Here is a 27,451-nt window from a genome sequence, read left to right as displayed (position 1 = left end):
CGGATGATGCGGACAGGGCCTCTACTTCCAGCTTAAGAGCCAGATCCAGAGACAGCTCTTCTCCTGAGGGGAGGAAACATCATAAATCCTCTCATAGAGCTTCAGAACACACAAGGAGGTCGTCTTCACCTCCTTCTGGATCACCTTTAACTCCGCCTTCGGAGTCTACCAAATCTTCAACCACTAAAACAGTGAGTAAAGCCCAGGTCAAGACTCTTTCACTGGTGTCTTCTCACACAGTCTCTGTGACTTCTTCTACTTCAAGCTCTTCATCTACGGTCTCTACAAGAGCTATAACCTCTCCTATTGTGTCATCTAAAGTTTTGGCCTCTAAGAAAACTTCTGGGGTTAAAGAATCTTCTTCTATCGCTCCTTCATCAAAGTCGTCATCGACGACCTCGTCGACGTCAATCCCGTCAACAACAGTACCATCAATGAAGTCATCGTCGACAAAAACCCTGTCGACGTCGAAGTCATCGTCAACGAAGAGCCCGTCGACGGCAGGTCCATCGAAGAAGAGCCCGTCAAAGACTGCCCCGTCGATGACCTCGTCGACGGTGACCCAGTCGACGACGACCCCGTCGACGAAGAGTCCTTCGAAGGCAGCCCCGTCGAAAAAGAGTCCATCGACGACAGCCCCATCGACGACGGCCTCATCAACGAAGAGCCCATCGGCGGCAGCACCGTCGACGACGATTCTGTCGACGACGATTCCGTCTACGACGAGCCCGTCGCCAACGAGCCCATCTATGACACAGTCGGCTGTTGCACCTTTGGTCTAGACGCCCATGTCGACGAAGAGTCCTTTTATGACCAAAATTCCATGTGTGAAATCTTGGTCTGTACCTCAAGCATCACCTGTTACGTACACCCATTTTCAATTAAAAACGTACCATAGACCGGAATATACCAATATTTCTCCTTTGTTACCTTCACTTTTCTTGGAGACATATGTAGAGGAAGAAGACTCTGATGAAGATTACGAGGAGGAAGGCCCTTTTGGGATTGCACGCCATCCATCAGAGTTACAGATAAAATGTCAGGAAGAGGATGACGAGGACGACTTCCATGAGCATTTTTACCAAGAAGACTTGTCTACGCCTTATCAGAGACAGTCACATAGGGATCCACGTTCGGAGGACACAGGTCATCTTCCTCCATCTTTATTTCAGGATTTACAAGCCATGTTGGCCGATTATCGGCAGAGGTTTCCACCTACAACCTCTACTCCAACTGTATCTACTGTACCGGCGGTTACACCTACGCCACCGACACAAGACACCTTGTAGAGCCAATACCACAAGGACATCAGGATACTTCATCAACAGATGAAGATGAAAGAGAAGAAGGCAAATTGTCTAATTATAATGTGCCTGGAGATCCTTGGGATGAATATGTAATCCCCATGCCTTCGCCTCCTATACCGCAACCATCTGACTCACCACCTGAGGATATTGGCGGCTTTCATAATATCATGCAAAGGGCTGCTACGTGGTTTGAACTTCCGGTCACTTTTGAGCAGTCGGATTGTTTTCTTCATGATTTTAAAGAAGGGTATAGGAAAATCACCAGGGCTATACCAATTATAGATTTTATCTGAAAGGAAGGCCTTAAGATTATGTAGACGCCTGCCTCTATTCCGTCAGTCCTTCCCCAATCGAAAAGAAATATCAGGCACCACCAGATACTCCATCTTGTCTACTGGGTCACCCGCGTCCTGATTCTGTAATTTCGCAGGCCGCATAACAGAGGTCAAAAAAACCGCCTACCCCAATCTCAACTCCACCAGATAAAGAGGGCAGACGATTGGACTTGAGAGGAAAGAAGTTCTCCACCAATGCTGCATCATCCATCAAGGCAGCTAATTCTCTGGCAATTTTGGCATGTTATGACTGCCAGATGTGGTCAGAGTTATCGGAATTCTTGGAGCTGATACCTGAAGATCGCCAGCAGGAAGCACGAAGGATAGTGCTCGAAGGAGAACGAGCTGCATCAGAAATAATTGACTGCATCTTAGATATTGCAAACACTAACTTTCGGCAGCTAGCAGGAGCTGCTGTTCTCAGACGCCAGGGATGGCTCAGAGCAACCTCTTTTAGACCTGAGGTGCAGACTATAATACTTGATATGGCTTACGATGGTGAATCACTCTTTTGTAGGCATATAGATGACGCTTCATTGACCATCAAGACAGACACGGACACGGCTAAGTCGCTGGGTACCCTGCAGTATAAGAGAGCATCTTTCAGAGGATCAAGGGGTCGTGGATTTTCCTTGAGAGGAAATTACCACAATCAGCAAAACAGACAATACCAGTCTCAATACAAACAGCCTTATTACCAGTCTTCGTACAGGCAATCATCTTCAAGCAATTTCTCTCGTCAAGGCGGACGCTGACGATCGAGCAATCAAGGCGACTCAAATACTACACTGAGCTTTGCCGGACGCCAGTCGAACCTTCTCCCCTCCCTGTGGGCGCGAAGATCTCAGCCTTTTTACAACAATGGCAGAACATCACATCAGATCAGTGGGTCCTCGACCTTGTTCAAAGAGGGCACACTCTGGAGTTCTTAAGGAAACCACCTACGACCCAGCCCAAGGGTCCCCCTTCCCCTCGTCTTCACTTACTGTTCAAAGAAGCTTTAAACAAGTTCCGCAAGAATGCAATAGAAAGAGTTCCAGTCTCGCAAAAAGGGAAAGGATTCTACTCTCGATTCTTTCTCATAAAGAAAAAATCGGGGGAGTGGCGCCCGATTCTCGACTTGCGCAGACTCAACAAGTTTCTGAAGAAAGAGTTTTCGGATGGTGACGTTAACAGATGTGTTGAACTGCCTCAACGAAGGGGACTTTATGACTTCTCTGGACTTCGAAGACGTTTACTTCCATATCCCTATACACCCCAAACATCGCAAATACCTACGATTCTCGGCGGCTGGCGTCCACTTTCAATTCAAGGTGCTCCAGTTCGGGCTGAAATCAGCGCCAAGAATATTCACAAAATGCCTAGCTCCAGTCTCTGCCACACTGAGAACTCAGGGAATACAAGTCTTCCCATACCTTGACGATTGGCTGGTCAAGGGGCCATCAAAACAGGCTACGAGACAAGCTGTAAAAAGTTGCCTTCATCTATTCTCAAATCTGGGACTTACTCTAAATGCCAACAAGTCACAGTTGCAACCCCTCCAAGTTCTAACCTTTCTGGGAGCAACACTAGACACCCAACAATGCAAAGCGTTCCTGTCTCAGGATCGCCAGAACAAATTACAAAGCCTGGCAAGGTTAATTTCAAGAAAAAAGTCAGTTTCTGTCCGAACATTCGCTTCTCTTCTGGGGATGTGCTCTTCAGCGATCAGTTTAGTCCCACTTGCAAGACTTAGGATGAGACCGCTGCAAGAAGAGCTGCACAAACAATGGCAGCAAGCCGAAGGGTCATTCGACGATTCCATAAAGGTGACCACACGAATGATACAGGCTCTCCACTGGTGGTCAAAAAGAAGCAATCTGTCTCCGGGTCTCACGTTCCTGGCCACTTTCCCAGAGTTTGTCCTGACCACGGACGCATCTATGGAGGGGTGGGGAGGACACCTCCAAGACCTTCAAATTCAGGGTCGTTGGTCTCAACAATATCAGCAAAATCACATCAACAGTCTCGAACTGAGAGCCATTTTCCTCTCTCTGCAAGCATTCCTTCAGAGAATTGCGAACTCCTCAGTGCTGGTGCGCACGGACAATACCACCAGCATGTATTACATCAACAAGCAAGGGGGGACGAGGTCTCTCTCCCTATCACAGGAAGCTCAAGAGATGTGGGAGTGGGTTATCAAGCATGGCATAACCCTCAGAGCAGAGCATGTCAAAGGAACTCAAAATTCTCTAGCCGACAACCTCAGTAGATCTCTCGCAGGTTGCCACGAGTGGGAGTTGGAACAAGTACAGGTGAACAGGATCTTCCGAATGTGGGGAACACCAATGCTAGACCTGTTTGCAACGCAACAGAACAGCAAATGCCTTTATTACGTCAGCAGATTTCCTCAATGGGGATCAAGAGGGAATGCCCTGTCCATGCGATGGTCAGGGATTTATGCATACGCTTTTCCCCCGATACCATTAATTCCGCAGGTTATGCAAAAGATGAAGAGGGAACATTGCAGTCTTATCCTAAATGCTCCTCGCTGGCTGAGACAGTATTGGTTCCAAGAGTTACTTCTGTTGTCACAACAACGTCCGATTCGTCTCAATCCAACACTCTCCATGCTGACAAGGGAGAGAGGTCAGATTCTGCACCCGGATCCACAATCGCTTCACTTGCACTCATGGCTCCTGACTTCTAAGAATTCAAAGATCTCAGAATTTCTCAGGACTGTAGAGATATTCTATCTAAAGCCCGCGCTCAAAGTACTATCAAAACATACCGCTTTAAATGGAAGCGCTTCTGTCATTGGTGCGAAACAAATAATGTACATCCACTTCAGGCACCACCAGAGGATATCCTTCCCTGTTTACTATCACTAGCTAAAGCAAGTCTAGTATTCTCATCTATTAAAGTCCATCTCGCTGCGATTTCTAGATTCAGAAAGAGTTCTAACAAGCCATCACTCTGTTCTTCGTCACTTATCAAACAATTTCTAAAAGGGCTATTTCGAGCTTTTCCTCCAGTTCGACCTCCACCTCCAGAATGGGATCTCAATACAGTTTTATCTCAATTGATGAGGAGACCTTTTGAACCAATTCACAAGGCTGAACTAAAAATTTTAACCTGGAAGGTGGCTCTTTTGTTAGCTCTCACTTCAGCCCGGAGGGTTAGTGAAATCCGGGCTTTCACAATTTCAGAACCTTTTCTACATTTTTCTAAGGATTACGTTCCTTTGCGAACAAATACAAAATTCATTCCTAAGGTACCGTCTCAATTCAACCTGAACCAACAAGTAAGGCTAAATACCTTCTTCCCGGATCCAGTTATACCGGCAGAAAAAGCTTTGCACTCTCTTGATGTGAAACGTTGCTTGAAGTTCTACCTTCAAAGAACTGAGGATATAAGAAAATCTAATCAGCTGTTGATCGCTTATGGTCAAGCCACATTGGGACAAGCCGAGACAAAAGCAACGGTAGCCAGATGGTTATCTTCTGTCATACAATTTTGCCATGATAAAGCCAACAAACCTTTGCTCAGAAAGATGAAAGCACATTCCAGCAGAACTATGTCGGCTTCTACAGCCTTATTTGCTGGACTCTCACTGGAGAACATTTGGCGTGCTGCGACATGGAAAAATGTCCACACGTTCACGAAGCACTACTGCTTACAATCTGCGTCGCAGGACGATGCAGCAGTGGGACAAGCTGTTCTTCAACATCTCTTTCATTAAGGTTAGACTTTTAATGTTCCTCTTATTGCATTTATGATGTATGAGTATAATCATATTCACTGTAATGTTTCTGGTGGTCAGATAATGTTTCTTAATATGAAGTATGTTACCTGACTATAATTATTTCATTCAGAAGGTTTCTGCATGTATATGTATTTACATAGTCTACTGCTCTATAACCTTCCGGATGTGTGGGGGATATGTAGATTTACGCTTTGTCTCCCACCTTCCGCAAACGACATTATTGGGCTTACTGCTTGCTATTCTGATTCAGGCATGTGAATCTATGAAAGATACCCCAATACTGGATAAGAAAACAAGTTACTTACCTGTAACTACAGTTATCCAGTATTGGTATATTTCATAGATTCACATGCACCCACCCTCCTCCCCGGCAGGACAGTTCTCTAATGGAGAAACCTACTTCTCACTTGTGCTAGGAAAATCTGAGGAGAACTGCCTCTGCAGGTTCTAGAGGGTGCTGGCATCTGGCCATCACCGCAGAGCCATTCCAAAACCTCACCAGGGCAGACGCAATGTGGAAATGGGGGACCCTGGAAGAAACGGCATTCCATAAAATCAAGGTCTCTCTACTTGACCATAATACCCTGGTGTAGTTCAACCCTGCCAAGCAGACGGAAATAATATTCTACGCCAGCCCAGTAGGCCTCAGGTAGTGCTAACCCGGGAGCAGAAAGCAGGAAGATGGGCGGCCCTGGCATATGCCAGCAAGGCGCTCCCACCCACCGAGAGGCGCTATGCACAAATCGAGAGGGAAGCCCTGGCCATCCGGTGGGCATGCCGTCAGTTTCATTTATATGTCTGCAGCCAGCCATTCAGGGTCATCACAGACCACCAACCCTTGGTGGCGCTGTTCAGTAGGTCAGCTCCACTCCCACCCGCGAGGATCGAGCGGTGGGCCATTGGACTGTAGCAGTATGAGATGGAAGTGGCCTACCGACCAGGCGCCAAAAACCCTGCCGACTTCCTATCGAGACACCCAGCACCCCAGGATGATCAAGGAGAGGAGTCAGACGTCGAGGTGCGTGAAGCCCACATTAACATGATCTCGACCATCACGTGCCCAAAAGCCTTGTCCCAGCAGGACGTTGCCACTACTGCGGAAGGGGATCCAGTGATCACCAAAGTACGCACAGCCGTCCAAGGAGGCCACTGGCATCAGTTCTTGCAATCTGCCAACGATTGGGCCAGACCTGAGAGAGAATGCCTCATGAAGATGTGGAGGATCAGGAATGAGCTAAGTGTAACCTAAGGAGGGATTCTGCTAAGAGGGTCCTGAATCGTCATACTAGCGGCCCTACAACATCAGGCAACCCAACTGGCTAACGGGGGACACCAGGGGTGGAGTAGATGAAAGCCCAGATGCGTGAAAAGGTGTGGTTTCCGGGGCTTGAGGCTCAGGTGGAAGAAGCGGTGAGAAGATGCCCAGCTTGCCAGCTTACCAGTGCCTCAGAAAGACCAGCACCCTTACAGATGAAAGAGCACAGAAGGCCACGTGCGAGAAGGTGAGCATCGATTTTGGGAGTTTCCCTGATGGCCGGACAACCGTAGTCATAATCGATAGCTACTCCAAATATCCCCTGGTGGAGGTCGATAGCTCCACCGCCTTCTCCCGGGTTGTCCCCGTACTCGACAAGACCTTTGCAATGTTCAGGTGCCCGGAGGAGATCAAGAGCGATAATAGGCCTCCGTTCCAAGTAAACGAATTCCACAACTTAATGCCGCATCACGGCATACAACATCCCCGCATCACCCCGCAATGGCCACGAGCCAACGGAGAGGTTGAGAGGTTCATGAGGACCCTCAACAAAGCCCTGTGGATTGCAGAGAACACAGACCCGAGCAACACCTACAACTGTTCCTCTGAGAGTATAGAAGCACCCCCCACAGCACCACCGCTGTACGCCAGGGCCGCTGATGTTCAAAAGGGCCCGCCGTGACACCCTCCCTGTCTGCCCAGGGTGGCCCCCTCCTCCGTACAGTGAGGAAGACGCCCTCGAGCGGAGAGAGGAGCAAAATCTGGCTGCCAGCCAGACCAGGAGAGCAGCGCCCAGGGAGGTGTGAAGAGGTGACACTGTGATAATGAAGGACAGGAGACCAGGAGGAAAATTCCGAACCAGAGATGAACCAGGCCACTGGACGGTGGTCAGTGTGAAGGGGACCATGATAACAGTACAGAAGGGAGGAGATAAGGTGACACAAAACATCTCCTGGTTTAGGAGGGTGTCTGAAACCTCCCTCAGTATGGAATCTGAAAGAGCCCAAGACGCCAGAGAGAACAGCGGAACAGAACAGGAAGAACTTCCAGCGAACGCTGTGCCACCAATTAGTCCTGTGGTACATGACAAAATGTGCCAGGAAGCAGATCCGACGGCACCAATGGCCCGTGAGGCGACAATAACAGCGTCTGAGCCACCAGAACCCCGAATGTTAGGGGTGACCACCCCAGTTACAGACAGAGAGAACCCAAGGCCCAGCTCCTGCCAAAAGAACTGTGCATGGCATGTAAGGAGGCGGCGGGCTCCCAGCAAAAGGAAAAGAGACTAAGTTGGGATGGGATGTAATGAGAGAGCGGTCTATTGGACTACCCCGGCAGACCCAGTATCTGAGTGGTGTCTATTTATTTAATGCACACTCTAGTCTGCGCGCCCTGTGCCTTACTCACCCCGGGCCCACAGGGAGGACAGAGGCCCGTTGCTCGCTACAGTTTGATCCAGCAAGAGCTCTGGGGAGTTGCCTCATCAGTTGTGCCTGAGCTGCTCCATGAAGAGCTTGTTTCTCAGTCTGAGGAGTGTATTCGGATGCTTCGCACAGGTCTCCAGAAAACCAAGCATGGTGGCAAAATGTTTTTGCGACAAGTACCCCCTCCACTAGACTCTAAGTAAACCTCTAAATAAACATAACTATTATTGTAGCAATATATAACTCTCTCTAAAAATCATCCTGTGATATATTGATCAAGGAAAATACTGCCTCTACTGGATTCTGCACCTCATTAATGCAGTGCCAAGACATAATTGCCCCTAAAGAGCACTATACCAATATAATACCTCCTCACATGGAATACATTATCAGGGGGATACTGCTACTGAATAATGCTGTGCAGCGAAAAGCTGCATCTCTGAATTACACGGTTAGGGAAATAATGGTTCAAAGGAATACAGTGGCAGATGATAGCACCTGTTAGACTGGACATCCTTTGTCTGGTATTCCCCATTTTGCTTTCCCTAATCCTGTTTTGCTTTTTTCTTGGCTTTAGGACTCTGCATTTTACCACTGCTAACCAGTGCTAAAGTGACGGTGCTCTCTCTGTGAGACATGATTAAATTGCTTACACCTAATTGACTTGTACATTCCTATTAAAGTGGTATCACAGGTACCCAGGGCCTACAAATTAAATGATACTAGTGGGCTTGCACCACTCATTGTGCCACCCACTAAAGTAGCCTTTTAAAACATATCTCAGGTCTGCTACTTCAGCCTGTAGTGCAGTTTTAAACTGACTTTTCAACCTGGTAAAATAAACCCTTTAGTCTGGCCTATACCTTCTTCTTTTAATACATATAAGTCACCCCCAAGATAGGCCCGACAGGCACACAGAACAGGAGTGCATTGTATTTAAAAAACGGAACATGCGTGCTTAAGTATTGCATGTACTGGCAGTGAAAAACTCTTTAAAGTCTTTTTTCACTATTTTAAGACCTATCTCTCCCATTGATTAAAACTGAGTTGCCTTATTACATTTTATAAGTAATAACTCTGGGTTGGGAGCAGATAGAAATATGCTCTTTACACACAAACAAATTGTAATTTAAATCCCCTTTAATGGTAAAGTTGAATTTAAGCCACAATTCTGAAAATAGAAATTTTAGAAGGTTGGCACTTTCTTGTCCTAACAATTTGTGCCTTCTGCCAGTGTCCTGGGTCACATGACTGTGAACGGTTCTGCTGTTGGGGTGTGTATTCTTCCCAGACAGGGGCACAAAAGGGGACTAGAGGTGGCCAGGATGGGCCATCCTGCCAGAAGGGCTGGGGTAAGGTGTTCCCTGCCCATTTACACTTCAAAGGGCTTGCCTCCTGCACACACAAAAGAAACTGATACTAATCTTTTGTCACCCCAGACTTCTTGGAGCCTTGACGGGGGAAGGGAGGAATTTTCCAGAACCAGATGTGGGGGTGGTGTAGAGAATCCCCCCACTTCAAAGGCTGGCGCTAAGTATTAATACTGGACCTCTTGAGCCACTCATCAGTATACTCCTGGATTTATGGGCATTAGAGAAGGACTACCGTGCCTCGCACAGGATTGCTCTGCTGCTTGAGGACTGCCCTGCTCTCTGAGAAGGAAGACTGTACCTTCTGCCCTCTTCCCAAGCTAACTCCAAGGATCAGTTGGCTGACCTGTCTGAGCTACAAGAACACATCAAATCCCAGAGGCCTCCTGCAACTGCCCAGCTGACCTGCTGCTTTAGACCTGCAACTGGACCTGCCTTGCTGGCCCCTGCTGGAGTAATTTCCGTAATCCGAAGAGGTGCCTATCCAGGTCCTAGACCCCTGGCTGGCATCAGTTGAGCTCCGCATGTGATGAAAGGTGAAATCCTAAATGTTTGGGCTCTTTGCGATCGCAAACGTGCCCGTTTGGACAGAGACTGTCACCCATGACGACTGCTAATGTGAAGCTCTGGAGAACCTGACTCTTCGCACTACAGCTACGACTAGCAACATGAGATCTGCACTTCGTGCTACAGCAATGACAGCCCTCCGTGACCACCAACGCGAAGCTTCAGCAGTGGCTGTCTGCGATGCCCAACTGGATGTTCGTGCTACAGTGACAACTGTTAGCGACACCAGGACTTTTTCTTAGTACTACAGCGCCGTCCTTCCACAACACTCTACCTGCTCCCTTTGGCCTCCTCCACCACTAATAGAACTCTTCGCACCAGACTTTAAAAAGGTAATTTTTTCAGCGTGACTAACCTGGCCCCTGTACCCGGCCTGCGCTTCATTGTAGTATACACAGACTAAGTCTTTTTGACCGAGTGTGGTCTAAGATGTTGCCACCTGATTGAGAAGCGTGGATTTATCCAAGTGTGCGGCATGAGTCCAGTCTGTGTGTGATGCCTACATGTCTGTTGAACAGCTTTGCCATTGTCAGATAGGTCTCTTCTCTTTCCATTTCCTTTTGCTGCAGCTGGAGTGGGTGATCTTTTTGGGTACAAATGGAGAATTCTAACAAGGAAATGTAATCAGGACTGTGGATAAAGAAAGAGGGTGACAAATACTTCAGTATCAGGAGATATATTTCAGGGTGAGTTGTGCGCTATACAAATACATGTAACAGATTTTGTCAATATGGGCTGTTGTACTAGCTCACAAACAGATGCCCTAGTATGGGTTACAACTTGGGACCAAGACTGTGACTGAATCAACTATAATACTAAGCCCAGGAAGGGATGCCCTAATATAACTATGAACCTTTGGTCAACTCAGAACAATTGATCAGAAATCAAAAAAGATCATGATGCTGCACAAATTGCAATGCCCCCGCTGCTCAGAAGTACTTTGTGCACTTAGACAGGTTAGTAGGATCAAGAGAAGTTATTCTGGTGTTCCTCATAGTCCTTGTGCTCTTTCATGAGATGACTGGGGTTTTGCCAAACATCCATAGACGTTGTTTCCAAGATGCCATGTTTATTGAATTTTCTAAGTAAGCATGGATGGGTAAGGGCGGGTAACTAGGCTGATTGGACATCAGGTGGCACTTTTGGAGGGTCTTGCTAGACCTTAGCATCCATTTTTCACTCTGTGGGCGTATGCTTTCCACATAACACTCTAACAACCCTTGCTAAACCCTCCTCTGAGCCCCCCTGATGAGAGTATATGTGGGTGTGGTGTTGTGCATTTCATACTTGTTTTAGTAGGTTAAGATTGTGGAAGGAGTGAAGGTCCCACCATCCCTGGAATGGAATCGATTGCTAAAGCAAAGGACTGGGAGATATGTCTCCAGCCCTCAATTATGTCAGACACAAATCCTCCCTTATGATATCTGCTTCAAGGGCAACAATAACCTCCCCATGTCTCTCAACATCCAAAGAACTGCTGCATCGTAGGTGCCCACAGGCCTTCCAGCCATCCCAGAGCTAGCTGTGCCACCCTGCCTGCCCTGGAACTGAGGTGCTATTGAGGCCTTTAAAACTGTGAATGAATGATAAGAGAAGCATATGAGACATCAAGAAAATGTAGCACAAGAGGAGGCCAAAGGGGTTCTCCTTGCAAAGCTGTGGGAGTTCTATGTGAATTGAGCAACGGCCGCTGAACTGCATGAATCCAAGAAAGCACCTGGGGCCCTGCAGCTCCTTCTGAACTACCATATGGTGTGGGCACCCCATGTGCAGCACACCCCACATTCTGGGTTCAGCTGCACCATCTCTCTTCAAGCTTTCCTGCACAGTGCGGCTACTTCACAAACTCTAGTTCACTTTTGCATGCTGTTTTGTGGTCCATGAAAGAAGTGGGACAGGATACAAATGCTTTATGGGGCTGTTTGGTGCTGCTCTCCTTCCGGTGTTTCTCTGTTTAGCCATTACGCTGTGTAATCTATGGTCGAGGAGAGACATTATAAACTAACAAACTAAACCTCCTGCTCCCACCTCTCCCCATAGAAAATCATAAGACCAGAGGAATCTAATTCCATCTCTAAAATTAATATTAAATCTGCCTGCCTAGTGCGAGTATGTATCTGCAAAAATTATCCATAGCAGCAAAAGTGCTTTAACTACAGAATTTACCAACTTCAAAATGCTCCCTGTGTATGAAAAGACGATTGAAAATTGGCTTGGAAATTGTTTCTACAATTTATGTATCAGTCCCTCCCTACTGGAGCATGCTGTACCAAGTGGGCCTGTGAACAACATAGGGGTGATGAGTGCCCATCGTGTAGAGGGCTCCCAACCCATTCTCCATATTCTATTCCTTTGCCTTGCTTATGACTTCCAGAGAAAAATTGTTATTTTGGGCACTAGATGGCACCTGGAGGCACTTAGGATGTTATGAACAGATATCTCTAGGTTGGTGGTATTCGCTGTCACGAGATACCTCATGGCTGCCTGGATCTAGCGCTCAAAATGTATCCGAGCTAGGGTTCAGGAACCACTATAATAGTCATGTGGTTGGGTCCGGAGGAGTGTTTTTCTCTCTCTGCTCTACATATTGCTTTAATACCTTGTTGCTTGTTTACTATACAATTTAATTCTCTGTATCTACCAATGTTTCTGTGATTCCATTTTGTAGTGCTGTTTAACTTTTTTATTCTTTTTGTAGTTGTGTTTTAATCTAAATCTATTGGCACTTTGTTATATGTGGACGAATAGCCCGAAGGAATAACTGCACTTTAATGCCTAGTGGCCCACTAACTACTATTTTGTACATGCCCCTAGTCCCGAAATGTCTAAAAAATCTGGTTCCATACGTGGGTATTAGAAGAATTTGTATTTTATTCTAATAGCTGTACTGTTTTGTGCATCGTGGACCAAGGGAGCACAAGGACACATTATATATTTATTTTGATCCCAATCAGTACCTCTTTTTTATAGATGAGTGGTATGTCAAGCCCCCATGTAAATTGTTATGTTGGTCCCATGAGACACAGGGCTTGTATTCTGTGATTGGGTGTAAGGAGAACCTCCACGGTGCTTTGTATGAATAATTGCTGATTCAATAGTAAAATTATTGAACTTTTGAGATTTTTAATTTGTATGGCATCTATGGATTTTGATTGTATTGTTTTTATGTGCTCCTTTTGTATTCGTGCTTTTATGATACTTGGAGATCGAAATAAAGTTTTTATGATGACGATGGGAAAATCATAATTGTAGGTTGAGGCACAATCAAGCTCCTATCTGCTCCTCACCTCCCCTCAGTGGAGCTGTGATAAGGATTCAGGGGGCCCCCTGTGGTGGGCCTTCCACAAGAAGACACGTGCAGAGGTATGATAGGTGCAGGCAAGGACATTGTGTCAGGACAATATTGTACCTTCCAAGCAGATTGCCAATAATATGCCAGTCCCAGTATAGTGCTCATCGAGAAGTGCTAGCAAGAAGAAAAGTGTCTGTCAGAAACTCAACGGGGACAGAATACTAACCCTCAGGAATAATGTATCTGAAGAATACTGCCCTGAGCAATATTCAATCAGAAGAATACTCAATCCTCTACAATAATGCCAGAAGAATTCTGCTCCTCAGAGATACTTTGTCAGAAGCATAATATCATCCTGTGCCATAATGTCTCAGAATAATTCTACCACCCAGTGAAACTTTGTTAAAAGCATAATGTCTTCTTCTGCATTAATGTGTCCAGCAAAATACTGCTCCTCGCAGATTCTGTCTGAAGCATATTATCATCTGTTATGTCTCAGAAGAATAGTGCCTGCAGAAATAAGGTGATGGATGGAATGCATGAGTTAATCTCAGCCACAGGCAATTGCTTGGAGACTCACTCCAGTCCATTGTTTTTAAGCTTTCATGTCAACTCAGTTGTACCTAGCCATAAGCAAATCAGCCAGTTATAGCTTGGTTCCATTTTCACAGAGTGCACAGGACCCAAGTCTGGGCATACCTGTCCCAATAAGGGTGACACACTAAAGTGTACAAAAAAGTGATGGGTGAAATGCTTGAATTAATCTCCCTCACTGGTAATTACATGAACCGCAACCCAATCCATCATTATTTTGTATACCATGCCACCTCAATTTGGACTCCCCAGACATATGCAAATCAGTCTTAACTCTGCTCCAATAGGAATGGGCCTTGCCAAACTGCCAGGCCATGCCCTCCCTGAACAGGAACACAAGCAACCCAAGACAAGTTTTGCTCTAATTGGGGCTCTTCAGTCAGGTGTGGCTTGGTTCCAGCGGCACAGTGAGCACGGGACCCACATCTAGGCATATGCGTAGCATTTAGGACAGCAACTACAGCTGAGGGAATCAGTCCTGAGTTGCTGGTGTTAAGGTTCAGGAAGGACTTGGCCTTGCAGTTGAGGCTGGACTGTTCACATTGGAATAGGGTCAGAACTGATTTTCATATGGCTGGGTCTAAACTGGTGTACACAAAATAATGATGAACTGGGATGCTGATGCCCGCACTCCTTCCCCATTGCTCCTGTTGGCTATTGGCTGACACTGGGGAGAGGTATACAGAAACTTTTGGGTTTCTATTTTTTTTTACTGTAGCTCTGGCTGCTCAGGTAAGAGTTTCTCGAGAAACCTGAGTTTTTTCTTCTTTGTAATGTTGATCAGCGCGAAGGACTCGCTCACGCCATTATACGTAAAGTGAAAGTAAAACAATCCGATGGGCTCATCACTGATTGCCTTGGGAGAGGTATTGTTGAGAAGGGGGGAATCTCCTCTTTCCAATGGTGTATCTACCCAGTGGATCCCTGCTTGGGGATTGCCACAGGAGAGAGTTGCCCAAGCAGTGATTCACCCACTGGCCACCAGGGAGTTTGGGAGAGGGGCCCCTTGGGCAATGGCTTGTGCTCCCTCCACCCCATGAAAAGTTCAGTCTTTCTGCCCACTAGACACGAGGGTATTTAAAAAAAATACATATGACATAGGGATGGGGACTGCCCACCTTAGGCATAGCCATGCCCACACCCCTACAAACAGGGCTTAACAGTCTTTCTGCTCCCTCTGGGCTGTGTGTGGGGGTGATTATCCCCAATCAACCAGTGGGGGTGTGGGGGGTTGTGAGACAGGAATCTCATGAGACATCAGGAGCCCTATTTTGTAAAGGACACACTTTCACTGTTTGTACCCAGCGCACATTAAAACAGGTGCACCGGTCGCAAACATTGAAAGTTTGCCATGTTACATTGAATGCCCTGCCCCCAGAATAGCCGCGAACGTGCGCTGCCCTGGGGACAGCACATCCATGTGAAAAATGAAGCGACTGCTTTGTAGCCGCTCCGCCTTGCATAGTGCAGGCAGCAACCCGCCTGCACTTGTAAAGGGGTTTAGAGATCCCCTTGCAGGCAGGTGAAGTGAGTGACTGTACCTGCTTGCAAGGGGGTATCTGCCACCCTCCAGAGGCTGCTATCAAGGAACGCACTGACTGTGCGCCTATGACAGATTCCTTGCCTCAGCACCCCCGTCTGTAATAGGGCACAGGCGTAGATGCAAAGGGGTTCCCTCTTTTGCACGGAGCCATGCCTTCAAACAAAAGCCTTTTGAAGATAGCGCTGGCGCTTTATCTGCACCAGCACTATCGGAATTACAGAAGGGGACGCACTAGAGTCTGCAGCCCCCTCTGTAATATCAAAGTGCCCCGGGGAGCGCAAAGCGGGCGCAAATGCCCGTTTCACACCGAGGTATTGCCATAAAACGGCCCCAGGGAAATATTCTAAAAAACACTTAGAGGTGGGGGCTGCACACAATGGGTATAACCATGTACCCACTCCCAAAAGGGATGAAACAGTCTTTCTGGCCCCCTCGGGAGCACATAGGAAGTTTGTCCCACTTGGGGAGTTTCCCCTAAATCTACCCCTTCCCTGCCCCCGGGGGTGGGGGGGTAGTCAGCCCACTAGACACCAGGGATTTTTCGTTTGAGGCAAAAGCAAGGCAGGCAGGTGTTGCACTCTGGCATTGGCCACACCCTCACCCCAAAAGGGACAAAGCAGTCTTTCTGCTCCCCTAGCTAATTTGCCCCTGAAAGGACGGAAAGCCCACTAGACACCAGGGAATTCAAAATGCTTCCAAAACTAACAAAAGGAGGGGTCGGCCTACCCTGGCATCGAGTCATACCCCACCCCAAAACAGACAAAGCAGTCCTTCTGTGCCCCCCCTGCCGGGCAGACAGGAGGTTTGCCCCCAATTTGCCCCTGGGTGGTAGAAAGACCCCTGTATGGCAGAAATATATATATTTTTTTAAAAATAATGGGGTGGGACTGCCCCAACTTAACATCAGGTCACATCGTCACCCTTAAATCCTCATAGTCTTTCTGCTCCCCCATGGACTAAAGCATTTCATCCCAATAGCAATCGAGAGGACAGTTGAATTTTGGGCTGTTGTTTTTACATATATGCACCAGGAGAGTGTGGCTAAACCCCAATATCATCCCTCTTGCCATGGTGAATGGCTGCACTTTTTGGGCTTGGGTAGGCCACCACCTGGGGCAACTTACCAGAGCCAGATATTTCTCAAAACTAAACATCCTAAGGAGTCCAGGGTGGATTGTTTCACTTGGATCCCTCAACGTATTCCTACCCACAGTGCCCTGTAATCCTCAAACTTTGGCTAAAATCACAAATTTTCCTTGTATTTCTGTGACATAAACTTCTGAAATCCTCGGGAATACAGAAAATTCCTACTACCCAGCATTTCTCCACATGTCCCGATAAAAATACTACCCCACTTTTCAACAACTTTGCTAAAAAAGAGTCAGTTTCAGTGGAAAATTGTGATGTGCTACTGTTGCGTAACCTTTTGAGTCATTTCCTGTCATGGGTACTAGGCCTACCCACACAAGTGTTATGATTTTTATTAGGAAACTTGGGGGAATGCTGTGGGGTAGGTTTATTGAAGGATACTTGTTGGTACTTGAAGTTAAGGATTGCAGTGAGAGGCATGACCAGAGCCTGTCTTTGTGGTGACTTATATTAACATATTCTCACAGAACAGGAGCAGTCGTCCATGAACACATTGTGGACAAGTCTCAGCACCTACTTGTAGCCACTGTGCTTCAATGTGCATGCTACATTCTAGAGCATTCACACATATGTGAGTAATAAGGCCAAATGTAAATTTACTTTCCTGGCTTGCAAGGCCCATCTGTCTTTATAACTTCAATGCTTTATCAGTTTTCATAATCACAAGCAGCCCCGTCACAACAGTCACAGGCTTCAGTGTTGTTGCCACAGTTAAAACAATCTCCATGTCTGCTTCTTTTTTAGGCTGCCGTTGTTCCCTATTTCGAAGCTAATAACAAGTTTGCATTTATATAACTGGCTTGAAGGCCAGCGTGGTACAGTTGCGTCAGTCACATTTCTATATGTCAACGAGTTAATTATGACATCCCATTATTTCTCTTTCATTTTTTTCTCAGTTCTTTAGGTCTCCTCTAGACATTTTACCCATTTAATACTGCTTCGTTTTTAAATTTGAAATGTGACTTTCTCTTTAAAATCAAACGCAACTCGAAGGATAGTAATTATTTTTTATTTATATATGCGTTATTATTCGGCACTCGCATCGCTTTTAACAAACAACGGAGGAGTATATGAAAACACTCACTGTCCTCTATGTGTTTTAAATAATCTGAACGTTCGCCTTTTGTATCAATTCTTTTCTCAGACATGATGCGAAACGGAAGCAAAAGTGGGCCGCAGAAATATCCAGGAACATATTTCCTGTTAAGCTGTTTATTTATGTCTGTGCTTTTCTAGAAGCGAAAAAGTGTCGGTAAACACTTTTCTGTTTCAACACAGTAGCTGTTGATCATTAGTTTTCAGTTTCAGTCACAGTTAAGTATTACGGTGTAAATGCATGGGCAGTTATATGGAATCTGTGGTCAATCGGATATTTTTTAACGCATTTTAATCAGGTGCATTGCAGTGCATTTGATTCTTAAGAGTAACCTCAAAGCCGCATTCCTGTGTTTGTCGCCTCGGTACAGAAACATTCTTCAGTGGGCTGCAAAGAGGGCTGTTGCACACTTTCCCCTTTTCATCAATGGCTGATCAGCAGAACACCCATTCTTCTACCTATGAAAGGCGCCCTGTGGAGAAAAAGCCATCACGCTAATCAGAGTGCGTCCGAGTTTAAGACCTTGAGAGAGAAGCAGAGTGTCCCTACACTGTGGATATAGGTGTGTGCATGTTGTCATTCACGTTGCCCGCTTTTGAAATTGGGTTGTCCTTTTCAGTTTTCAAGGACTTTAGACTTCTGATTTTTTCAGCAGTGGAGGTCAAATACATAATTGTGCTCATGTTACTGCACGTTTCTCAAAGATGCACAGCGCAAATCAGTGAATGGATATGGTGCTTTACTGTACATTTGAGTTGTGGGCAAGCCAGTGTAAGGAAAATCCCATTGAGCTGTAGTGATACTTATTAAAAAACAAAAAGCTTTTGCAGCTATAAATCTGAAACTATGATTTCGAGATAAGTACATACCTCTTTGAACAAGATGTTGGTCAGTGTACGCCTTTATGCCTTTTCCACATTTCTGTTGATATTAGTTGTAATATTATTGAAGCTAAACATGTGTTCGCTAATTTCTCCCACTACTTGTAAATGTAATAATGTAACTTCTTGTTCTGTTATCTTTTGGTCTAGTGACATTTATCTTTGCATTTTAGACTTGCACCTGTCATCAAAGAGTCATGATGGTTCTTTTGTAAATATTAACTTTCCCCCAAAGTAGAGATACTATTGATTTTAAGAGCCCACTTTGACTATGTGATTTGCACAACATGATCGATGCCTGGAGAAAAGGTTATCACGGCGTCGTATTTTCTGCACAATTTTGTCATGTTTATAGTAAAAACTGTTTTTGTAGTAAGCACATTGATCCTATTGCTGCTCAAAATTAACTTGTTTCTGTCGTACCCACTTCCTTTGTCCCTGACTGCCTTTTCTTTGTGGCATTAGATGAATTGTGTCAGCCTTACCCTGCAGAATTGTTGTGATCCTTCACATCCATTTTAATAACTAGGCAAGAACACAAATGCACTCCACACCACTCCACCCTGCACAATTCCACAACTAACAATTCCAATAGAACCCAAATAATTCCACTCCACACCACATACATCCACTCAGCACCTAACAAAAACAAATAGATAAAATACATTGTCATTTACAACACCAACACCTCTCTCTCAAATGCGAGACCAATTGCATTGCAAATGCTTGTTTGAGTAGGCAGTGGTCCGTGGGGCCACTGCCTGTTCTTAACATTTTTTGGATCCCACATTCACAAAGGGGAAGTGGTCCCTTAGGGACCCCTTCCCGTTTGCAAATGGGTTACCACCTCCTTCACAGAGTGGGTAAAATATGAATGTTTTGCGATCGCATTCCGGTCTTAGAACATTCATACACGCCACTGCGACTTACTATTAGGAATGGATGCCCTTGAAACACCACTTCCTAATAGCGGTTCGCAAACCCAATTATGCGGTCTGTAATAGGTTACCGGCTTGCAAAGTAGGGTTAGTACAATGCACAAGCCGTTTTAGTGGTTGCAAACAGCCCGATTCTCCGTTTGCGACCACTAAAAACGGTCGGACATCTGGCCCTAAATGCCTTTCATGTTGCTTGCGTTACTAGGAATTTTTTATCCCAATATATGTTAAATTCACTCAACATAACACAAGCATCAGCAAAGCCAGTAGGTCGCACCATTGAGGCAAGAGCAGAGACCTATTGGCTTTGCTATAATTTTTTGACCCAGATGATCGCTGTGCATGCGCACGCAAGGGTGGCCATCTTTGAATAGTTTTTGTTATTGAAAAAACATTCCAACATGGCTAAGGTACATACATGTATGCACAAGGCTGCCAAAGCCCTAAATAATTAGTGTGAATGACTAGTAATACTTCACAGAAAGTAAACAAGTTTATCTTTCAAATCTAGCAACGTGCTGTTTTCTCCATCACATTTTTAAACAAGTGGTTTTCATCTACACAGATAAAGTGCAAAGTGTATTGTTTATTGGTGTAGACAAAAAACTGACTTTTCAAGCATTTGTGTGCGGTGCTGTTTATTGATACAACCAAAAAACAGGCCGAAACGTAGAAACCGTGCAGAATGTTTTGCAACATTCTGGCCTGTCTTTTCCTGACATATATTAATCCTGAAACCGTAACGCCACACAACATTTGTGTCAGGGTCTTCCCCAAATTTAATTTGTGTATGCAGCAGTTCAGTTAATCCCGCAATCTGCTTTGCTCAAATGAGGGCAGATAAGGGAGGCCCGAGCCCTTTGCAGGTCTTCAGGCGCTTTTAAATTCTGATAAAATCAGGATTCTTCGCCGGGTCTTGCTACAGCTTGGAATTAAGCCACTTTAAATGTAATTACTCGAGCTGGCTGTACATCAGGAACATCCATTAAAAGAATTGATTGGGCGTGATGCGAGGGAGGCATTTTATGAGCAGGCGATCGAGAGCTCTAAATTATGAGGTGGGGGCTTGGGGTAACAGGTAAATACTTTATTAGTGGTTAAGGATAACTCAATTCTGCTTTCTTCGCCAGTTACTTCAGTGATCCGTGGTCCCTGGCTGTCTACCACGACCGGTTTATCGATTTCAGACAAGAGGTGCGCCTGATGCTGGCCTCCAGCCAGGTAAGGAAATCACTGGCAGTATTCGCTATTTACTGGGGACAGACAGGGCCCACCCCACTCTCGGCATTCTATGGCACTGATCCCTCCAATGGGACACCAGAGCTCCTTTCAAGCCAGACGATTACTTGAACACGGCATAAAAGTAACTACTTTTATTGAAGAGACTGACGTTAACAATGCTCATTTCGCCCGATGGAATGCTGGTACTAGCTCAGCCAATCAGACTACTACTAGCGCTAACTTCTGATGTGTATCTGTAGTTACTAGTGTAGGCTAAGTGGCAGAAATGAAAAGACAAACACATTTGGAATTAGTATTTACATGTGTTGGGTATGATCAGGGGCGGGTGATGACAGTCTCATCTCCCACCTGCTATGAGGAGATCATAGTCTTTAATTGCATTTCTCATAACTATTCACCCATGCCATCAGCTAGGGCCCATAATGTCAGTGCAGGCAATTAATAACGATAACCTTCCTCTACAGAGAGCAATAACTGCTGCTAACGCCCTGACCACAGGGCACTCATGCTCAAATATGTAATTTGCATTTTGAAAGATAGCTGTTTGAGAGCCAAGCTGACACATTTTACTTTTTTTAGTGCACTATTACCCTATATTTCAGCTCGCACACTGCCACGTTGGTCTTCAGGAAGAGTTCGGACTGATATTACCCAACTCCAAGTGACTTAGGGCCTGATTACGAGCCTGGTGGTCCACGGGCTGCCAGACTTGCTGGGGTACGGCGTGGTGGTCTTCCAACTGCCCTATCACAACTAAGCCAGTCATACCCGAAACAAAGGGGCCCCTACAGGGATCCCTGTTGCCTCTGGGCCATGGGATGCATACCGCATCCCAGTACCAGCACAGCATGGACTGCACCAGTTCCTGCCGTGCAGGTACTGCCTTTGTCGTTCGGTGCCTATTTCGTACGGTCCTGCTCCTGCACCACCAAACTCATAATCAAGCCCGTAGAGTTTATTCTTGCATTGTATCAGCATAGATGTCTGATGGATTTTCCATAGTACTTGGGTAATAGGTTTTAGTTTTCAATACGTTTTTATCTGGTTTCTTACATACAGTCCAATGTGGGCGTTATCACCGTAAAACAACATGACAGAATTTTCCCTCCCTTGCAACTTGAAGTCCACTATGTTTTTTTCGCTTTTGAGTGGTTCCCTAAATGTCCACTGGTGAAGCCCTTGACCGATGCAGCAGGTTTTGTTGACTAGTCCTCTAAGTATTTTTTCCATAGAAGGAAAAATGGATCAGGGTTCCTGGTTTGTGCTGTTTTTGTTGCTTGCCTAATAAGGAATGATCCACACAAGTTTTACTGACACGTAATATTGTGAAAGGGATCTTCACTGGTTCAAACACGGAGCACGTTCATTTGCATTTTTTGTTTTCTGTAATAAGAGCTGGAAAGAACCTATTTTGATAATCTGTTGAGGTCAGTCCCGTAGATCAGACTTAATTCCATCCTTCACAATATATACTGTTTATAATTGAGAGAACTGGCCCAAACTAGTCATTGAAAATCCAATTTGACAGTGTCTCTATTGGAGACCCAGAGAGAATGAGGTGTGAAGTTTGGGCATATTCAATTATTTTATCTTTTGTTGACAGAATTTTTAACTATAGGCAAATTACTTCCCTTTTTAGGTCTCGCCTGTCGATGCGCATGCGCATCGAGCTTGCGAGACTATTGCGGCTTAACCACTCTTTAACTAACAAGCAAGGAATCGTGGCGATTCCTTGCAGTGCCCGTGACTTTTAAGCTCAATGCGCATGTGCATTGAGCTTAAAAGCGCGTGCACATCAGTTCCCTCAGCCGCAATCGCCGTCTGTTCCCTCAGCCGCATTCCTTCGACACCTTTTGAAGTGAAGCTTAGCTTCACTTCAAAGGCCCCGGCTTCTTCACACCCACATGCCGCTCTCCCCGCTCCGCCCCCTCCCCTGCCCGCCGTGTGCATTTCTCCTCCACCCCCTCCCCACAGCAATGCCCTCCGTCTTGTTTTTTTTTTTTTTGCATTACCAGCTTTTCAGTCTTTTTCCTTTGGGGGGCCTGCAGTGTTGTGTTTAAAGGCCTATATGATTAAGGCACACTGGCTTGTCTTCAGTCTGTATGACAGGGCACCCCCTCCCTCCCTTACGTTTGTAGTAATAGACAGCATGTGGTGAAGGTCACACGGAGGTCAGCTAATGGGACGCCTGCCCACTTCTTGCTCTGTGCATGCTCCGGGTGTGTGATAGTAAGCTCGACTCCCCCACCCCTCCCGAGCCCCGTGGTTCTCTCTGAATACAGTGGGTGGGATTCTGAAACTGTTTACGGTGTTCCCCACTTACCACAACACACCCCTAACCACAGTCTCTCCTAATGTCAGTTTTCCATGACTGTCTTCTGCCCCTAAAAAAATCACTTTCTTTTCGTTAATCAGTACGGCTTTTAAATCAATTACAGCTTAATCTCTGCGCCACCAAACCACATGTAAGTCATCACAGTAGAATTGAAGCAGTCATTTTCGGTGCTTTGGAGGTGTTGAAGCTGCGCAGCCGCAGTGCAACCTCTGCCAGCAGGGCCCGCGCCTTCCAGGTCTCTCGGCACCATTATATTGCATTAAACGGAGAGTGTGTGTTGGATTGTTGGGACCTGGAGTTCGAGGTCGCCTTTTTCTTACCGCCCCCACTACAACTTCGCAATTTAAGAATGCAAACGGTATTTCCTGCCTCTCTGAAGCCCGGCGAGGACCCACAGGCGGCCGTTGTACATTTGTACCCTAAAAACCATCGTGTGAGGGGCAGGGATCCACTTGTGTTTGCACTTCGGTTGCCTTTGAAATGAAACGCTGTCACCCTCACTCACCCTCAACACCTCACCCTCACTCACCCTCAACCCCTCACCCTCAACCCCTCACCCTCACTCACCCTCACCCACCCTCACCCTCACTCACCCTCAACCCCTCACCCTCACCCACCCCCACCCTCACCCACCCCCACCCACCCTCACCCTCACTCACCCTCAACCCCTCACCCTCACTCACCCTCAACCCCTCACCCACCCTCACCCACCCCCACCCACCCTCACCCTCACTCACCCTCAACCCCTCACCCTCACCCTCACTCACCCTCAACCCCTCACCCTCACTCACCCTCAACCCCTCACCCTCACTCACCCTCACTCACCCTCACTCACCCTCAACCCCTCACCCACACTCACCCTCACTCACCCTCACTCACCCTCACCCTCACTCACCCTCACCCTCACTCACCCTCACCCACACTCACCCTCACCCTCACTCACCCTCAACGCCTCACCCTCAATCACCCTCAACCCCTCAACCCCTCACCCTCACTCACCCTCAACCCCTCACCCTCACCCACCCTCAACCCTTCACCCTCAACCCCTCACTCACCCTCACTCTCACTCACCCTCACTCACCCTCAACCCCTCAGCCTCACCCTCACCCTCACCCTCACTCACCCTCAACCCCTCACCCTCACTCACCCTCACCCTCACCCTCACTCACCCTCAACCCCTCACACTCACTCACCCTCACTCACCCTCAACCCCTCACCCTCACTCACCCTCAACCCCTCACCCTCACTCACCCTCACTCACCCTCACTCACCCTCAACCCCTCACCCTCACTCACCCTCACTCACCCTCACCCTCACTCACCCTCACTCACCCTCACTCACCCTCACTCACCCTCACCCACACTCACCCTCACCCTCACTCACCCTCAACGCCTCACCCTCACTCACCCTCAACCCCTCACCCTCACTCACCCTCAACCCCTCACCCTCACCCACCCTCAACCCTTCACCCTCAACCCCTCACTCACCCTCACTCTCACTCACCCTCACTCACCCTCAACCCCTCAGCCTAACCCTCACCCTCACCCTCACTCACCCTCAACCCCTCACCCTCACTCACCCTCACCCTCACTCACCCTCAACCCCTCACACTCACTCACCCTCACCCTCACTCACCCTCAACCCCTCACCCTCACTCACCCTCAACACCTCACCCTCACTCACCCTCACCCACACTCACCCTCAACCCCTCACCCTCACTCACCCTCAACCCCTCACCCTCACCCTCACTCACCCTCAACCCCTCACCCTCACTCACCCTCAACCCCTCACCCTCACTCACCCTCAACCCCTCACCCTCACTCACCCTCACTCACCCTCACTCACCCTCACCCTCACTCACCCTCACTCACCCTCACCCTCACTCACCCTCAACGCCTCACCCTCAACCCCTCAACCCCTCACCCTCACTCACCCTCAACCCCTCACCCTCACCCACCCTCAACCCTTCACCCTCAACCCCTCACTCACCCTCACTCTCACTCACCCTCAACCCCTCACCCTCACTCACCCTCAACCCCTCACACTCACTCACCCTCACTCACCCTCAACCCCTCACCCTCACTCACCCTCAACACCTCACCCTCACGTCACCCTCAACCCCTCACCCTCACCCACCCTCAACCCTTCACCCTCAACCCCTCACTCACCCTCACTCTCACTCACCCTCACTCACCCTCAACCCCTCAGCCTCACCCTCAACCCCTCACCCTCACTCACCCTCAACCCCTCACCCTCACCCTCACTCACCCTCAACCCCTCACCCTCACTCACCCTCAACCCCTCACCCTCACTCACCCTCACTCACCCTCAACCCCTCACCCTCACTCACCCTCACTCACCCTCACTCACCCTCACTCACCCTCACTCACCCTCACCCACACTCACCCTCACCCTCACTCACCCTCAACGCCTCACCCTCACTCACCCTCACCCACACTCACCCTCACTCTCACTCACCCTCAACCCCTCAGCCTCACCCTCACTCACCCTCAACCCCTCACCCTCACCCACCCTCAACCCCTCACCCTCACTCACCCTCAACCCCTCACCCTCACTCACCCTCACTCACCCTCACTCACCCTCAACCCCTCACCCTCACTCACCCTCACTCACCCTCACTCACCCTCACTCACCCTCACTCACCCTCACTCACCCTCACCCACACTCACCCTCACCCTCACTCACCCTCAACGCCTCACCCTCACTCACCCTCAACCCCTCAATCCCTCACCCTCACTCACCCTCAACCCCTCACCCTCACCCACCCTCAACCCTTCACCCTCAACCCCTCACTCACCCTCACTCTCACTCACCCTCACTCACCCTCACTCACCCTCAACCCCTCACCCTCACTCACCCTCACTCACCCTCACTCACCCTCACCCTCACTCACCCTCACTCACCCTCACTCACCCTCACCCACACTCACCCTCACTCACCCTCAACGCCTCACCCTCACTCACCCTCAACCCCTCAACCCCTCACCCTCAACCCCTCACCCTCACCCACCCTCAACCCTTCACCCTCAACCCCTCACTCACCCTCACTCTCACTCACCCTCACTCACCCTCAACCCCTCAGCCTCACCCTCACTCACCCTCAACCCCTCACCCTCACCCACCCTCAACCCCTCACCCTCACTCACCCTCAACCCCTCACCCTCACTCACCCTCACTCACCCTCACTCACCCTCACTCACCCTCACCCGCCCTCACTCACCCTCACCCTCACTCACCCTCACCCACACTCACTCACCCTCACTCACCCTCACCCTCACTCACCCTCACTCACCCTCACCCTCACTCACCCTCACCCACCCTCACCCTCACCCTCACTCACCCTCAACGCCTCACCCTCACTCACCCTCAACCCCTCAACCCCTCACCCTCACTCACCCTCAACCCCTCACCCTCACCCACCCTCAACCCTTCACCCTCAACCCCTCACTCACCCTCACTCTCACTCACCCTCACTCACCCTCAACCCCTCAGCCTCACCCTCACCCTCACTCACCCTCAACCCCTCACCCTCACTCACCCTCACCCTCAACCCCTCACACTCACTCACCCTCACCCTCACTCACCCTCAACCCCTCACCCTCACTCACCCTCAACCCCTCACCCTCACTCACCCTCACTCACCCTCAACCCCTCACCCACCCTCACTCACCCTCACCCTCACTCACCCTCACTCACCCTCACTCACCCTCACCCACACTCACCCTCACCCTCACTCACCCTCAACGCCTCACCCTCACTCACCCTCAACCCCTCACCCTCACTCACCCTCAACCCCTCACCCTCACTCACCCTCACTCACCCTCACTCACCCTCAACCCCTCACCCTCACTCACCCTCACTCACCCTCACCCTCACTCACCCTCACTCACCCTCACCCTCACTCACCCTCACTCACCCTCACCCACACTCACCCTCACTCACCCTCAAACCCTCACCCACCCTCAACCCTTCACCCTCAACCCCTCACTCACCCTCACTCTCACTCACCCTCACTCACCCTCAACCCCTCACCCTCACCCTCACTCACCCTCAACCCCTCACCCTCACTCACCCTCACCCTCACTCACCCTCAACCCCTCACCCTCACTCACCCTTAACAGCTCACCCTCACCCACACTCACCCTCAACCCCTCACCCTCACTCACCCTCAACCCCTCACCCTCACCCACCCTCAACCCTTCACCCTCAACCCCTCACTCACCCTCACTCTCACTCACCCTCACTCACCCTCAACCCCTCAGCCTCACCCTCACCCTCACTCACCCTCAACCCCTCACCCTCACTCACCCTCACTCACCCTCAACCCCTCACACTCACTCACCCTCACCCTCACTCAC

General features: G+C 48.3%; 1 protein-coding gene across 5 annotated transcripts in view; it reads left to right on the top strand.

Moving 5' to 3' along the window:
• Positions 1-27,451, top strand: part of CFAP61 (cilia and flagella associated protein 61) — a 2,132,686-nt gene that overhangs the window by 2,080,346 nt on the left and 24,889 nt on the right. For 4 of the 5 annotated variants that reach the window (XM_078649333.1, XM_078649336.1, XM_078649335.1 and 1 more), the window contains one exon: positions 20,627-20,717. The exons of the other annotated variant lie outside the window; for it this stretch is intronic. In XM_078649333.1, coding sequence (XP_078505459.1) covers positions 20,627-20,717 — 91 coding nt within the window. The remainder of the gene's footprint in view (positions 1-20,626; positions 20,718-27,451) is intronic. 5 annotated transcript variants of the gene reach the window in all.

Source organism: Lissotriton helveticus, chromosome 6, assembly GCF_964261635.1.
Source record: "Lissotriton helveticus chromosome 6, aLisHel1.1, whole genome shotgun sequence".
NCBI classification, from domain to species: domain Eukaryota; kingdom Metazoa; phylum Chordata; class Amphibia; order Caudata; family Salamandridae; genus Lissotriton; species Lissotriton helveticus.
Note: the sequence above shows the minus strand (reverse complement) of the source record. Positions and strands in the feature narration are given on the sequence as shown.